General features: G+C 49.0%; 1 protein-coding gene and 1 long non-coding RNA gene across 13 annotated transcripts in view; one reads left to right on the forward strand and one right to left on the reverse strand.

The window, feature by feature from the left end:
• The window catches only part of LOC123746870 (adenosylhomocysteinase-like 1), a 306,477-nt gene that overhangs the window by 166,180 nt on the left and 122,089 nt on the right, over positions 1–18,208 (reverse strand). Inside the window, exon 2 of one of the 10 annotated variants that reach the window (XM_069319576.1) lies at positions 16,077–16,309. The exons of the other annotated variants lie outside the window; for them this stretch is intronic. Within the exon in view, the coding sequence (XP_069175677.1) occupies positions 16,077–16,309 (233 nt within the window). The remainder of the gene's footprint in view (positions 1–16,076; positions 16,310–18,208) is intronic. 10 annotated transcript variants of the gene reach the window in all.
• The window catches only part of LOC138359858 (uncharacterized), a 118,204-nt gene that overhangs the window by 61,611 nt on the left and 38,385 nt on the right, over positions 1–18,208 (forward strand). The window lies entirely within an intron of this gene.

Below are 18,208 nucleotides of genomic sequence, written 5' to 3' on the forward strand. Positions count from 1 at the left end.
CCCGTCCTCCGAATTGACAGAACGGTTTAATACTAAGTGTAATAAGTACATTTCCTTACTGTCATACATAGTACATAATTACACTTATGGGGCTGTTACAATTACCTCCCCATTTTTGGAGGACGGGCTGCCCCTCCTCCCCCCCCCCCCTCACTCACTACATCCAATTACTCACTCATTAGATTACTCATTACCACGCTTGTTATCACTCACGCACTCCCAATCACTCTAATTTTCTAATATACACATTCACAATTATCTTGCAATACAACGATATCTGGCAAGGAGACTTTACATCATATAATATACTAGATCTGCTGCTTCATTGGCAATATACTCAACACAAAGTATAATTTCTGCCAACATATCAACGAAACACAAGATTCAATATATATATATATATATATATATATATATATATATATATATATATATATATATATATATATATATATATATATGCTTTCCTTTACTAAAACATTAATGGAAAAAGGTTTTGAGGCAGCAGGTTGTGCAAGACAAAATTTGAAATGCTAACACACCGCCGCGTCCGTCACCCGCTTTGATTAGCAGCTGCGAGCACTCAGGCTTCCCGACACTGGCTTTAACAAATATAGGAATGCGACTTCCCTCTCAGACCAGGCAGGCTTATCAATAGGAGGGAGGGCGGGCACGCGCGCGCACGCACGCACGCACACGCACGCACACGCACACACACGCGCACACACACACACACACACACACACACACACACACACACACACACACACGCACACACACGTGTGTGTGTACAAGTGTAGATATGATAGAGCCCAATAGGCTCAGGAACCTGTGCACCTGTTGATTGACGGTTGAGAGGCGGGACCAAAGAGCCAGATCTCAACCCCTGCAAGCACAACTAGGTGAGTACACACACACAAAGAGCCAGAGCTCATTCCCCGCAAGCACAACTAGGTGAGTACACAGGGACCAGAGAGCCAGCGTTCTTTTGTCCCAAAGAACTCAAAGAACTCGACTCAAAGAACTCCTAGATTCCTCTCCAGGTAGATGCGACCAGCATCAGTTACCAGCCTCTACACACCACCGCTAGTACACGGCAGGAGCGAGGGTTGATTGATGAAGATTACGCCCCCCAAGAGGTGGCACGGGCATGAGTAACCGGTAACTGAATAGCTATGATTTGTAGGGTTTTAATACACATGGCGCACCTGACTGACAAAGGGGTTAGCTCGGTCGACGACACCGGTGCCCTAAGGGAAGCTAGCCCGGCCGACAGTAACTGGATACAACAAAATATTAGACATTACCGAAGCACTACACATTAAACACTCTCGACCAACTATCAGCAGCCAGCTAATACACAGTAAAATTTTACCATCTTGAGGTTCTCTTGAGGTTCTCTTGAGATGATTTCGGGGCTTTAGTGTCCCCGCGGCCCGGTCCTCGACCAGGCCTCCACCCCCAGGAAGCAGCCCGTGACAGCTGACTAACACCCAGGTACCTATTTTACTGCTATCATTTTACCGTCTTCAAGACCAAGACGCAACTTCCAGCAGGTTGACTCACCCACTACAAGAACACGGAAAGTAAAGAGAGTGCAGTAGGCTTATCCTGCCAAACACACCGAAACTACGACGTTGGTACAACGTTCGAACAAGTTTTAACACCTAACCAATTATAACAACCAATATAACAAGTTGTAACAACGTTCTAATACGTCATTAACATGTTAAGCCAAGATGTAACAACTTTACTACAAGTTGTAACAAGCGGAAAATAGAGACAGTTACGGGTTGTGTTTCCAGGGCTTGGCCCATGAAACACCTTACTTCACCTCACTCTTTATATATTCGTCTCCTTCAGCTAAATTATATATTCAACTCTGTCTTGGAAAATGTTGACAAGATCAACCAAGTGCATATCTTAACATCAGGCGATAACGTATCTGCAACTTTAGAGTTTCCATTGTTCAACCTTTCTCAAGTGACGAAAAACATAATAGCAGAAGATTCGTGCTAAAACCATTGATCACATCCTATATATTTGTATGTATTTATTTTTTTGCGGTGCACTGAGGTGCGCTTACCTTCCCGAGCTCTGCATGTGCAGAGGACGATGCAGCAGGTGTGAGTGCAAACGAGTGCTGACGTTTCAAAACATCTAACACAACAAACTTATTTCACCGTTGCTATCACCAAGAATGCAGCCACTTATACCAGAAACGCTGCCGCTGCCACAGCACCACGACCACTGCTGCTACACCACCACCACCAGCAGACTAGGCAGCAGACGCAGCAGATGCAAAATCCCATATAACTCCAGTACCACTAGTACTACAAGTACCACTACCACCACAACTACCACTAGCACTGAAACGCCTCTATCCACAACCCTTAAGACCAGATTCGACAAAGAACCTGAACGTCCAAATAGTTAAAGTTGTAAGGCAACAGGTACAACAAGGCTAGCAGGCGGGGGCTAAAGAGCTAGAGCTCACTTCCCCTGTAGTCAGTGTCAGGTACGCACCCCCCCCCCCACACACACACACAGAGGAGTGCTGACAAGAGTGCTGACGAGGTGTCCTTCACCACCACCACTAGTCCACTTCAGCACGTCTGACGCTCCTCTGAACTGTGTTTACCTGCTCAATACTCCGTCTCATGGATCCCTTCCTCCCTTTTACCTGCTTCACTATTTAACACTGCCCCTTACGTAACACTCACGCCCAAAGCCACTGAGAAGCAAATACCGAAGAGAACTCTAACACTAACACCGCTCCAAGCAACAGCCTGGTGGACCAAGCTCTCACAAGTCAAGCCTGGCCTCGGGCCGGGCTTGAGGAGTAGAAGAACTCCCAGAACCCCATCAAGCAGGTATATGTGGGCCTGCGGGCCGCTCCAAGCAACAGACTGGTGGACCAAGCACTCACAAGTCAAGCCTGGCCTCGGGCCGGGCTTGAGGAGTAGAAGAACTCCCAGAACCCCATCAAGCAGGTATATGTGGGCCTGCGGGCCGCTCCAAGCAACAGCCTGGTGGACCAAACTCTCACAAGTCAAGCCTGGCCTCGGGCCGGGCTTGGGGAGTAGAAGAACTCCCAGAACCCCATCAAGCAGGTATATGTGGGCCTGCGGGCCGCTCCAAGCAACAGCCTGGTGGACCAAGCTCTCACAAGTCAAGCCTGGCCTCAGGCCGGGCATGGGGAGTAGAAGAACCCCAGAACCCCATCAACCAGGTATATGTGGGCCTGCGGGCCGCTCCAAGCAACAGCCTGGTGGACCAAACTCTCACAAGTCAAGCCTGGCCTCAGGCCGGGCATGGGGAGTAGAAGAACCCCAGAACCCCATCAACCAGGTATATGTGGGCCTGTGGGCCGCTCCAAGCAACAGCCTGGTGGACCAAACTCTCACAAGTCAAGCCTGGCCTCGGGCCGGGCTTGGGGAGTAGGAGAACTCCCATAACCTCATCAAGCAGGTATATGTGGGCCTGTGGGCCGCTCCAAGCAACAGCCTGGTGGACCAAACTCTCACAAGTCAAGCCTGGCCTCGGGCCGGGCTTGGGGAGTAGGAGAACTCCCATAACCTCATCAAGCAGGTATATGTGGGCCTGTGGGCCGCTCCAAGCAACAGCCTGGTGGACCAAACTCCCACAAGTCAAGCCTGGCCTCGGGCCGGGCAAGAAAGAACGTACAAATCAAACCAGGAAAATCTAGGCTAATTATGACAAATATTTTAATTACCTATAAAAGATTAAAAAAAAAGACTATTAAAACATGTAAACTTTCTTGGTTCCGTTTTCTAAAACTAATTTTTTTTCTGAAAAAAAACCTGTTGATAAAAAAGCAGTTAACAAAAGAACGCTTTTATACAATTACGGCCAATTATAGTTTGTGTCAATCACCCAGTTCCGATGTCTGGCATTCCCCGGTAAAATATTCTCTGGGGGGGGTATAGTGCCCCATACCCCCTCCCCTCCCCCATTCTCGCTCAAGGAAATTATCAGGAGAAAACACTAGGCCATTACAACTATACAGCACTTGGAAGGGATGAGGATAAGGATTTGAGATGGCAGGAATGAACGGAATGGTGCCCAACCCACTTGCATTGTCGGGGGATTGAACCCCGACCTGCAAGAAGTGAGACCGTCGCTCTACCGTCCAGCCCAAGTGGTTGGGGATTCTCGATCAAAGAAACAATGTATATAGTGGCGCGATAATACATGTATACAATCTACATATGTATTTATTTTCGAGTGAAAGGAGAATTGTCGACACAGTTTTAGTGAGTGCTTCTGGTGTGGCCCAGGAGAGGGGGGGGGGTGCCCACCAGGGCCAGTGTGTCCAGGGGAGGAGTGGCCCCCCAGGTCCAAGTAAGGCCCCCGGGGGGGGGGGGGGGCGGCCGCTGGAGCCCGCTAAAAAACCTAACTTTAGGGTTAAGTTGGGCGCTTTTCCCCTCTTCTTTAATCCAGTCACCACCTGTGGGTTCCCACGCCCGAGGGCCCCTCCTTACCCAGGGGCCACTCCCCATCCTGGGGGCCCTCCCTACACACCAGGCCAGGATACATACACACCGCACACACACCACCACCACTCTACGGGCTCGCCATAGCCCGTGCTACTTGGAACGTTTTGTACCCAGTAGCTGATCTTAAACAACAACCACCAGCACTCTTACGGTCTATTCATGCCCGTGCCACCTCTTGGGGTGGCTTAATCTTCATCAATCACCACCACTACTATCTTTTGTTTACCTGTTGTTGGTTCCGGGGATCAACGTCCCTGCGGCCCGGTCTTTGACCAGGCCTCTCGGTAAAGGCAAACAACGAGTTTACTCCTTTAATAAAACAGTAAGAAAAACACACCTACAAACGGTCTCACACACCTGACAATCACCAGGGGAAGGCTGGCCACACACCTGACAATCACCAGGGGAAGGCTGGCCACACACCTGACAATCACCAGGGGAAGGCTGGCCACACACCTGACAATCACCAGGGGAAGGCTGGCCACACACCTGACAATCACCAGGGGAAGGCTGGCCACACACCTGACAATCACCAGGGGAAGGCTGGTCACACACCTGACAATCACCAGGGGAAGGCTGGCCACACACCAGACAATCACCAGGGGAAGGCTGGCCACACACCTGACAATCACCAGGGGAAGGCTGGCCACACACCTGACAATCACCAGGGGAAGGCTGGCCACACACCAGACAATCACCAGGGGAAGGCTGGCCACACACCTGACAATCACCAGGGGAAGGCTGGCCACACACCAGACAATCACCAGGGGAAGGCTGGCCACACACCAGACAATCACCAGGGGAAGGCTGGCCACACACCTGACAATCACCAGGGGAAGGCTGGCCACACACCTGACAATCACCAGGGGAAGGCTGGCCACACACCAGACAATCACCAGGGGAAGGCTGGCCACACACCAGACAATCACCAGGGGAAGGCTGGCCACACACCAGACAATCACCAGGGGAAGGCTGGCCACACACCAGACAATCACCAGGGGAAGGCTGGCCACACACCAGACAATCACCAGGGGAAGGCTGGCCACACACACCAGACAATCACCAGGGGAAGGCTGGCCACACACCAGACAATCACCAGGGGAAGGCTGGCCACACACACCAGACAATCACCAGGGGAAGGCTGGCCACACACCAGACAATCACCAGGGGAAGGCTGGCCACACACACCAGACAATCACCAGGGGAAGGCTGGCCACACACCAGACAATCACCAGGGGAAGGCTGGCCACACACCTGACAATCACCAGGGGAAGGCTGGCCACACACCTGACAATCACCAGGGGAAGGCTGGCCACACACCTGACAATCACCAGGGGAAGGCTGGCCACACACCAGACAATCACCAGGGGAAGGCTGGCCACACACCTGACAATCACCAGGGGAAGGTTGGCCACGCACCAGACAATCACCAGGGGAAGGCTGGCCACACACCAGACAATCACCAGGGGAAGGCTGGCCACACACCTGACAATCACCAGGGGAAGGCTGGCCACACACCAGACAATCACCAGGGGAAGGCTGGCCACACACCTGACAATCACCAGGGGAAGGCTGGCCACACACCTGACAATCACCAGGCGAAGGCTGGCCACACACCAGACAATCACCAGGGGAAGGCTGGCCACACACACCTGACAATCACCAGGGGAAGGCTGGCCACACACCAGACAATCACCAGGGAAGGCTGGCCACACACCAGACAATCACCAGGGGAAGGCTGGCCACACACACCTGACAATCACCAGGGGAAGGCTGGCCACACACCAGACAATCACCAGGGGAAGGCTGGCCACACACACTAGACAATCACCAGGGGAAGGCTGGCCACACACACTAGACAATCACCAGGGGAAGGCTGGCCACACACACCAGACAATCACCAGGGGAAGGCTGGCCACACACCTGACAATCACCAGGGGAAGGCTGGCCACACACCAGACAATCACCAGGGGAAGGCTGGCCACACACCTGACAATCACCAGGGGAAAGCTGGCCACACACCTGACAATCACCAGGGGAAGGCTGGCCACACACACTAGACAATCACCAGGGGAAGGCTGGCCACACACACTAGACAATCACCAGGGGAAGGCTGGCCACACACCAGACAATCACCAGGGGAAGGCTGGCCACACACACCAGACAATCACCAGGGGAAGGCTGGCCACACACACCAGACAATCACCAGGGGAAGGCTGGCCACACACCTGACAATCACCAGGGGAAGGCTGGCCACACACCAGACAATCACCAGGGGAAGGCTGGCCACACACCTGACAATCACCAGGGGAAGGCTGGCCACACACACCAGACAATCACCAGGGGAAGGCTGGCCACACACCTGACAATCACCAGGGGAAGGCTGGCCACACACCTGACAATCACCAGGGGAAGGCTGGCCACACACACCAGACAATCACCAGGGGAAGGCTGGCCACACACCTGACAATCACCAGGGGAAGGCTGGCCACACACCTGACAATCACCAGGGGAAGGCTGGCCACAGACCAAACAATCACCAGGGGAAGGCTGGCCACACACCTGACAATCACCAGGGGAAGGCTGGCCACACACCAGACAATCACCAGGGGAAGGCTGGCCACACACACCTGACAATCACCAGGGGAAGGCTGGCCACACACCAGACAATCACCAGGGGAAGGCTGGCCACACACACTAGACAATCACCAGGGGAAGGCTGGCCACACACACTAGACAATCACCAGGGGAAGGCTGGCCACACACCAGACAATCACCAGGGGAAGGCTGGTCACACACCTGACAATCACCAGGGGAAGGCTGGCCACACACACCAGACAATCACCAGGGGAAGGCTGGCCACACACCAGACAATCACCAGGGGAAGGCTGGCCACACACCAGACAATCACCAGGGGAAGGCTGGCCACACACCTGACAATCACCAGGGGAAGGCTGGCCACACACCTGACAATCACCAGGGGAAGGCTGGCCACACACCTGACAATCACCAGGGGAAGGCTGGCCACACACCTGACAATCACCAGGGAAAGGCTGGCCACACACCTGACAATCACCAGGGGAAGGCTGGCCACACACCAGACAATCACCAGGGGAAGGCTGGCCACACACCTGACAATCACCAGGGGAAGGCTGGCCACACACCAGACAATCACCAGGGGAAGGCTGGCCGCAGACAAGGAAAAAACTCAACAGATAATCCTCCCTCGCCTCTGTCAGAGGAGAGCGCGCACAGACCAACACAAAAGTAATATTGATACGCTCTCACACTGGAAAAACATGCGAGAGTCACATTATCAAAATTTCACCTGCCAAAACCAGCTTCGACCAATGGCGTCAGGTGCTTGTTTAATATCGTACGACCTCCTACGACTTCCTAAGACGACCTACGACCTTCTGCGACCTCCTATGATCTTCTACGACCTCCTACGACCTTCTACGACGTCCTACTACCTTTTGCGATCTCCTATGACCTCCTACAACCTCCTACGACCTTCTACGATCTCCTATGACCTTCTACAACCTTCTACGACCTCCTACGACCTTCTACGACCTCCTACGACCTAGCCGCGAGAGCTGCCTGTTTCCTAAATACATTTCGCTTAATGCAATTTATAAACGTCATCATTCGGTCGTTACCAAACTGCCAGTATTACTCCGTGTCTATGTGGAAAATGTAATTAAACTGGGAGCTGGAAGAGAATCCCGTGCCTGTGTGCATTTACCTATATGAGCCTCCAGGATAGAGCTATTAGCTCTTGGACCCCGCCTTTCTAACCAATTTATTTTATGTTCTATAGTGTCTATTACATATATTTCTCTCTAACACACATACACACATACACACATCCCCAGGAAGCAGCCCCCCCCACACACGTACGTACGTACGTGTGTGTGTGTGTGTGTGTGTGTGTGTGTGTGTGTGTGTGTGTGTACTCACCTAGTTGTGTTTGCGGGGGTTGAGCTCTGGCTCTTTGGTCCCGCCTCTCAACCGTATGTGTGTGTGTGTGTGTGTGTGTGTGTGTGTGTGTGTGTGTGTGTGTGTGTGTGTGTGTGTGTGTGTGTGTGTGTGTGTGTGTGTGTGTGTGTCTTAAAATAAGAAAGCTATTTTTTTACTAACATTCCCGGAAGCAAATCCTAGACTGGGGAAAAAAAAAAAATCTCTATTGTTACAAGAGAGAGAGAGAGAGACACAAGAGTGACCTGGCTCCACCAACCTTGTAGAGCTGCCACGCGACCTCTTGTCTCAGGTTAATTAAAAGAGAGGAATCAATACCTAGTTGGTCTCTGTTGGTCTCTGTTGCATCTAAACCTTCACTGTGTAATCAGCGGCCCCACAGACCAGAGACAGCCATGAAGCACAGACGAAGCAAGGAAGGAAACATATACTGTGTGTATGTGTGTGTGTGTGTATGTGTGTGTGTGTGTGTGTGTGTGTGTGTGTGTGTGTGTGTGCGTGTGTGTGTGTGTACTCACCTATATGTGCTTGCAGGATCGAGCATTGACTCTTGGATCCCGCCTTTCGAGCATCGGTTGTTTACAGCAATGACTCCTGTCCCATTTCCCTATCATACCTGGTTTTAAAATTATGAATAGTATTTGCTTCCACAACCTGTTCCTGAAGTGCATTCCATTTTCCCACTACTCTCACGCTAAAAGAAAACTTCCTTACATCTCTGTGACTCATCTGAGTTTCAAGCTTCCATCCATGTCCTCTCGTTCTGTTACTATTCCGTGTGAACATTTCGTCTATGTCCACTCTGTCAATTCCTCTGAGTATCTTATACGTTCCTATCATGTCCCCCCTCTCCCTTCTTCTTTCTAGTGTCGTAAGGCACAGTTCCCTCAGGCGCTCTTCATACCCCATCCCTCGTAGCTCTGGGACGAGTCTCGTTGCAAACCTCTGAACCTTTTCCAGTTTCATTATATGCTTCTTCAGATGGGGACTCCATGATGAGGCGGCATACTCTAAGACTGGCCTTACGTAGGCAGTGTAAAGCGCCCTAAATGCCTCCTTACTTAGGTTTCTGAATGATGTTCTAACTTTTGCCAGTGTAGAGTACGCTGCTGTCGTTATCCTATTAATATGTGCCTCAGGAGATAGATTAGGTGTTACGTCCACCCCCAGGTCTCTTTCACGCGTCGTTACAGGTAGGCTGTTCCCCTTCATTGTGTACTGTCCCTTTGGTCTCCTATCTCCTAGTCCCATTTCCATAACTTTACATTTGCTCGTGTTGAATTCTAGTAGCCATTTCTCTGACCATCTCTGCAATCTGTTCAGGTCCTCTTGGAGGATCCTGCAATCCTCATCTGTCACAACTCTTCTCATCAACTTTGCATCATCCGCAAACATCGACATGTAGGACTCTACGCCTGTAAACATGTCGTTAACATATACAAGAAATAGAATTGGTCCCAGCACCGATCCTTGTGGTACTCCACTTGTTACTGTTCGCCAGTCCGACTTCTCGCCCCTTACCGTAACTCTTTGGCTCCTTCCTGTTAGGTAGTTCCTTATCCATTCTAGGACCTTTCCCCCCACCCCCGCCTGCCTCTCGAGCTTGAACAGCAGTCTCATGTGCGGTACTGTATCAAAGGCTTTTTGGCAGTCCAGAAATATGCAGTCTGCCCAACCATCTCTGTCCTGTCTTATCCTCGTTATTTTATCATAGAATTCCAGAAGGTTTGTTAGGCACGATTTCCCTGTCCAGAACCCATGTTGATGTTTGTTCACAAACCTAATGTTCTCCAGGTGTGCAACCAGTCGTAGCCTAATTATTCTTTCCAGTATTTTACAGGGGATGCTTGTCAGTGATACAGGTCTGTAGTTAAGTGCCTCCTCCCTATCTCCTTTCTTGAAGATCGGCACGACATTTGCCTTCTTCCAGCAACTGGGCAATTCTCCTGACATAAGTGACTCATTAAAGATCATTGCCAGAGGCACGCTGAGGGCCTGTGCTGCTTCTTTTAGTATCCACGGTGATACTTTGTCTGGTGTGTGTGTGTGTGTGTGTGTGTGTGTGTGTGTGTGTGTAGGGGAGAGAGAGAGAGGGGGGGGGGATATGGCGTAGACTGACATATAAATCCATATAATAATTAGCTCTACTTATTAAAACACTATACTAATATAGCGCGCGCGCGCGCACACACACGCACACACACACACACACACACACACACACACACACACACACACACACACACACACACACACACACGACGTAGGGTAGCAAACTGCGCACGACGCAAGAGAATCAAGCCGTACACGACACAAGAGAAACAAGCCGTGCACGACACAAGAGAAGCAAGCCGTGCACGACACAAGAGAAACAAGCCGTACACGACACAAGAGAAACAAGCCGTGCACGACACAAGAGAAGCAAGCCGTGCACGACACAAGAGAAACAAGCCGTGCACGACACAAGAGAAACAAGCCGTGCACGACACAAGAGAAACAAGCCGTGCACGACACAAGAGAAACAAGCCGTGCACGACACAAGAGAAACAAGCCGTGCACGACACAAGAGAAACAAGCCGTGCACGACACAAGAGAAACAAGCCGTGCACGACACAAGAGAAACAAGTCGTGCACGACACAAGAGAAACAAGCCGTGCACGACACAAGAGAAACAAGCCGTGCACGACACAAGAGAAGCAAGCCGTGCACGACAAAAGAGAAGCAAGCCGTGCATGACGCAAGAGAAGCAAGCCGTGCACGACACAAGAGAAGCAAGCCGTGCACGACAAAAGAGAAGCAAGCCGTGCACGACACAAGAGAAACAAGCCGTGCATGACGCAAGAGACGCAAGCCGTGCATGACGCAAGGAGAGGCGGCCCACCAATAGACACAACAGACAGGCGGGTGTACAACGCTTGTTACAAGGAACTAATTAACAAGGAAAATTGCCTCCATTACCAACCCCCCCCCCTCTCCCCTCCAACCCCCCCCCCCCCTTCCCCTCCCAACCAGACCACCACCTCTACCACCATCTACCACCAAAACCGAATAAATCTAACTAAAAACATATGCTTTTTTGGAAAAAAAGGAAGGGGGGGGGGGCAGCTATCCTAACCCAAGAGAGAACATTTGATATAAAATTTTCGAAATGTCTGGTGAAATTATTTTGTCCCGGGTATTGGTGTCCCAGCGGCCCGCTCTCTAACTTCATAACTCCTCCAGAAGGCAAGTATCTCACCAGCCATGCAGTGGTTCCATGGAGTCACGCTGCGTGCAGCGGCCTCCAACAGTCTGGTAGACCACACTGTCAACTATAGGAGGCAAGGGGAGGCAGGATCAACAAACGACGTTTGTCTCTCTATCATCTTGAGGTTATCTTGAGATGATTTCGGGGCTTTAGTGTCCCCGCGGCCCGGTCCTCGACCAGGCCTCCACCCCCAGGAAGCAGCCTGTGACAGCTAACACCCAGGTACCTATTTTACTGCTAGGCAACAGGGGCATAGGGTGAAAGAAACTAGGCCCATTGCTTCTTGCCGGCGCCCGGGATCGAACCCGGGACCACAGGATCACAAGTCCAGTGTGCTGTCCGCTCGGTCGACCGGCTCCCGTCGGTCAAACGGATCATGACAAACTTGAGCGGTATTTCCTAAACAGTTCACGAGTTTCGAAACTTCACAAGGTTATTATTGTTATAAACAGTCTCGTAGCGCTGCGGAACTCATAAACTGTTTAATAAATGTAAACACAGCAGCCATAACTGAAGAAAGCAAAACGCTATGCGTACTAGTGGTTTTAATGAACAAATCTGTCCAATAAATGAACAGATTTGTTCATTTGATGCATCACGTTAGTGTGATCTCTGTGTGTAGTGGCTTTAGGTATTGTATGTACTACCTCTATCTATAACTCCAACATTATGTTTGTAACTAATCCTCAATGTATGTACTGTTAACTGAATAAACATTTGATTTGATTGAAAGATGCACAGATTTCGCAAATGGTTGGCGTCAGTGGTTGATGACCAGGTCTCGTAGTTCTCTGGTCAACCAGACTGTCACATCCCGCTGCTCGCAATCTAGGGATGGTTGACTGGTGGCTTGAACTCTTACACCATTAACTGCAAAAATGATCAGGGGAAATAATTTTGCGCCGTGTCTCACAATCAAACAGTGGGATCACAACTTTGCCTAGTCAATACTCTATACAGAAAAATGAAAAAACACCCTATTTACGGTATGACTCAAATAAAAGGCGATAACATATAATCGACTTTAAGAATGGTCCAGGACGGCAACCCGTTCTCGCAAATTTAATAAGTCAATATTGACTTATTAAATATGTGCATAGGTGACATACTTAACATAATAGATACCCTTAAAAAGATTCATAGAAAACACCGACCTTACCTAACCTTGTTAGTATCTTAAGATAAACATCTTATTGCTTCGTAATTACAATTATTACTTAACCTATAATAGGTATAGGTTAAGTAATAATTGTAATTACGAAGCAATAAGATGCTTATCTTAAGATACTAACAAGGTTAGGTAAGGTCGGTGTTTTCTATGAATCTTTTTAAGGGTATCTATTATGTTTAGTATATCACCTATGCACGTAGTTAATAAGTCAATATTGACTTTACGAATTTGCGAGAACGGGTTGAGGACGGACCGAAACATCGTCGTCCCTTCACCTTCTAGTGCGTAGTCTGGTCAACATACTTCAGCCACGTTATTGTGACTCATAACCTGCATATATATAACCCCCTTTCGAAAACAAGAGAGGGGGGAGATACCTACTCACCGATACATCGGGACTAAATTTCAGCGCGACGCGTTTTATCGCCTGAAAAACAAGTTAATTTTGGCGCCAAAACCCTTTTTCCTGGGGGGCGGAGTGCGGGCGGGACGCCTGAAGCGCCACAAACACATCTGTTATGGGCGCTGGAGGGAAGTTAGCGTCAGAGATTACAACACAAGGAGGAGAAAACAACGCATAAATAATAAGTCCAGCAGCAGTGTAATTGTGGACAATATAGAGCGAAGGGAAGATGGTGAGAGTGATGTTTGAGAGCTCCTGAGTGAGAGTGATGTTTGAGAGCTCCTGTGAAGGGTTGGGGAAGGAAAGGGAGAACAATAGGAGACAAGAGAAAGGGTAAAGAAGGGAAGGAAGATGCAAGCGTTAATTACACCACAATTAACGCACACATGTTATACTTTATGACGCACAACGTAATGGCTAGGTAGACCTAATCACCACAATTATAGTAAATGACAACGCGATAATTCACAGTGCGCAAATATCGAGAAAAGATTAATTCATGACGTAACTAATGACGTCATTGCCATATCGATATCTGGCAGGAGATCTGGCCCGGGGTTCGAGCCCTATAGGCAAGGAGGATCGACTGGGCACCTGGTTGTGTTTCAATAATAATTAGCAGGGAAAGGTTGAAGATAAGCCACGGTAAGAAAGAGCGCTAAGCCTGTTAACTAATAGTTAGACGTAGTTACACCTGTACTCACCTGGGTAAAATGACAGGTTGGATAACAAGAACCTTTCAAAGATGCCGTACCAATGACGATACGTCTTAAGTCACTGGTGCTCTTTAAGGCGGAATATTGCTACGCACTAACAGACCCATTTTAAGCTGGAGAAATCGCTCATGTGGCGAACGGGCAAAGGTCCTTTACTGACCATATTCATTCAATAAAATATCAATTATCCGATAATCTATTCCACAAATGAACAACCTTGTTTCCAAATTAATTTGTATTTACCGAAGTCTTTCCCTATGTCGAATACCTTTCTTAAACCCAAGCCCTACATAAACCCAAGACTTGTCTTAAACCCAAGGTCTTGTTTAAACCCATGGTCTTGCTTAAGCCCAAAGTCTTGCTTAAACCCAAGATCTTGCTTAAACCCAAGATCTTGCTTAAACCCAAGGTCTTGCTTAAACCCAAAGTCTTGCTTAAACCCAAGATCTTGCTTAAACTCAAGGTCTTGCTTAAACCCAAAGTCTTGCTTAAACCCAAGATCTTGCTTAAACCCAAGGTCTTTGCTTAAACCCAAGGTCTTGCTTCAATAACAGAAGATGTTAGGGAACACAACATCTGGAGTATCTAAGGCCACTGTAACACCCATAACATCGCCCATGGGAAACCTCTTTGGAAGGTCAGCCCAAGTGACCTCTGATCGCCTTGCAGAGTTAATTGAAATATTTCCTGACTAGACCCACAGTCAGCTTGTTTCAAATAGATATTAATTCACGATAATTTTGTCAAACCTTTTTGTAATGGAGTTGTACACCTAGAGACCTAACCCCTTCTGCCAAGGCCGGAGATCAGCCACCTGCAGGGTAGAGTGTTTGGTTGTGCAAACATGTGTGATTGAAACATTTCTTCCCTCCTTCTCCCTTCCATAATTAATCTTCTCCTCTCCTTGAGAGGTGTATAATAGTTGTCAAGGAATTTGATGGCAAATTCTTGAGTGTTTTTGCATGTGGGGACCAGAGTATACAAGCTTCAGAAGTTTTGGTTAGCAACAGGAAGTCCCCCTTCCCACCTTTTCTAACCAGCTGAGAGGGGGTGTGGTAGCTTTGGGGCGTGTGTATATATATACGCCTGAATGGGAGTTCAGAGTCAGAATGAGTGCTGGAGGCCAGAGAGGATCAGTAGGCCACAGGTCATCAAGATGGCCATCAGAAGGCAGAGTGAATCCACTCAGGTCATAGTGCAGGACCCAGAAGGTAGTGTGTGTGTGTGTGTGTGTGTGTGTGTGTGTGTGTGTGTGTGTGTGTGTGTGTGTGTGTGTGTGTGTGTGTGTGTGTGTGTGTGTGTGCTCTTTGATCTACTCCATGTAGGATTTCTTAACAATTGCCAGTGTTAGAGTAGGGACTAAAAATTAGGTGACTAAATTAGGTGGCGAGAAACAATGGGCAGAGTTTCTTCCACCCTGATGCCCCTGTTACCTAGCAGTAAAATAGGTACCTGGGTGTTAGTCAGCTGTCACGGGTTGCTTCCTGGGGGTTGAGGCCTGGTCGAGGACCGGGCCGCGGGGACACCAAAGCCCCGAAATCATCTTAAGATAACCTATAACTTAAGATAACTATCATAATTTGTATCCAATTAAACTCATGTTAAACTTTCCATCTGTGTCAATAAATTAGGCCTCTCATGTGTCAATTAGGCCTCTTAATCCTTCGTGTACAGTTTCTTAACAACCAGTCATTAAGTAAAAACATTTAGAGGAGAACTCTTAAAGCCAAGCAATGCTTCTTGCCTCATTGCTTGACATGCTTTAATTCCCTGGCATGATGGCGGCAGCGTTTAGTTAATATGTTTTCTCTGCGTAGCATTTCCTTGGAAAAGCACCATGGTTAATTCAGTTAAAGGTTATCAGAGTTAGTGATCAAGTGTATAGTTTAACTTAGTGTTACAAAATGTTATCAAGTGTAACCAATAGGAAGTAGTACTCAGTATTATCAAGGTTTAGTAAACCCCAGTGTTAAACGACAGTGTAATCCAGAGAAACCCTTACAAACATTAGGTAGGGGGGCTCAACCCCCCTTACCCTTACCTTGAACTTAATTTGAGGTGGTTTCGAAGAACAGTGACCTTCGAACAAGGTCTTTAACCCAGCCTCCTGATTGGTGGTTTGGTCAACCAGGCTGTCATACCCCGCTGCTCGCAGTCTGACGTTTAAATTACAGCATGATTGGGAACGAATCCTTTGGATGTTTGTGTTAAGTTCCCTTTTCAACACGGCCAGAGATGGTCGACGATCACCCTCCTTCAGAAGCTCTTGGGTCACTAAATTCATAGTTTTAAACCCCCGCGGTCCACCATAGAAGAAATGATAGTTATTAAACCAAATTATTTGATGTCGTTATATATAACAGTTAAAAGAAAATATACAGTTACATAAAATACACAAAATTGTCTCGTGGACCACCGGTTGGCGACCAATAGTCTAGTGGATCACGTGAAAATCTATAATTTTTCACGACTTTTGTGAATCAAGTAAAGTAAATAATGTTTCACGAGGGAGAAGCACCATGACACACTTCTCCGGTGATCAAATTCTGTAATTGTTACCCCAAATAAGTCCATGAAACGAGATAAATTTCCCAAACTTAAAAACACAGTTGGGGATAGAAAAAAATCAAAGGAAACACTACACTCCCCCAGTCCCCCAGAGGTGTGAGGGGGCAGGTATCGGGTCCGTTCCCCACTACCACTCCGTCTGGGGGGTTAGTGTGGGTTTCTAGGTCAGGGACCTGGGGTTTCTAGGTCAGGGACCTGGGGTTCCTAGGTCAGGGACCTGGGGTTTCTAGGTCAGGGACCTGGGGTTCCTAGGTCAGGGACCTGGGGTTTCTAGGTCAGGGACCTGGGGTTTCTAGGTCAGGGACCTGGGGTTCCTAGGTCAGGGACCTGGGGTTCCTAGGCCAGGGACCTGGGGTTCCTAGGCCAGGGACCTGGGGTTTCTAGGTCAGGGACCTGGGGTTCCTAGGTCAGGGACCTGGATTCCTAGGTCAGGGACCTGGATTCCTAGGGCCCACCAGCACTCCGTCAGGGGCAACCCATCAAAATAAGCAACACCTCGCTCCCCAGTCGCCCCTGTTAGGTGAGCACCACCACCTACCTTGAGGTTACCTTGAGGTGCTTCCGGGGCTCAGCGTCCCCGCGGCCCGGTCGTCGACCAGGCCTCCTGGTTGCAGGACTGATCAACCCAACCCAAAACATTTGTAATTTAAACTTGTAAACATTGCCACCATAATCTTCATGCAGGCTGCATTTATTACAGTCTGATCAACCAGATTGTGATTCATATGTCAGCTTGCGAGCAGCTGTGTTCAACAGCTTGGTTGACTAGTCTAGCAACCAGATTCCCTGGTCAGAGACCGAGCCCCGGGGACGTTGATCCTTGGAACCATGACACGGTAACCAGAGTGCTTGAGGAACCCAGTTTAGAGTGACGTAATGCAGAGTGCTATACTTCACGCTGTTTACGTCCAAGCAACAGCCTGGTGGACCAAGCTCTCAGAAGCCTGGCCTCGGGTCGGGCTTGGGGGGAGCCAGACCAGACCACCAACCAGGCCTGGCCTGGTTGGTGGTCTGATCAGCCAGGCTTTTGAATGCATCTGCTCGCAGCCTGAAGCATGAATCAGGTATCCATTGGAGGCGTTTATCAATCTCTCTCTTGAACCTCCAAACTGATGTAAACACAGTCTGTCAACGGGCCAAAACAATATTCACTGAAGACAAGTTCAACTTTCTGTACTAAGGTATAGCATAAATAAACAAAAGGAACCATATGAAACAAAGCAAAAGTCATGTGGGATGACCTTGCTTATAAACAAGGGAACAATGCAGCCGTCACAACTGCAAGAAAAATGACAGGTTGGTTAACGAGAACCTTTCAAACAACCAAACCAATTATAATTTTTAATACACTAGAGCCCTCTAGTGTATTAACATACATACAGCACACTGGACTTGTGATCCTGTGGTCCTGGGTTCGATCCCAGGCGCCGGCGTGAAACAATGAGCAGAGTTTCTTTCACCCTATGCCCCTGTTACCTAGCAGTAAAATAGGTACCTGGGTGTTAGTCAGCTGTCACGGGCTGCTTCCTGGGGGTGGAGGCCTGGTCGAGGACCGGGCCGCGGGGACACTAAAAGCCCCGAAATCATCTCAAGATAACCTCAAGA

Source organism: Procambarus clarkii, chromosome 93 (assembly GCF_040958095.1).
Source record: "Procambarus clarkii isolate CNS0578487 chromosome 93, FALCON_Pclarkii_2.0, whole genome shotgun sequence".
Taxonomy (NCBI): Eukaryota; Metazoa; Arthropoda; class Malacostraca; order Decapoda; family Cambaridae; genus Procambarus; species Procambarus clarkii.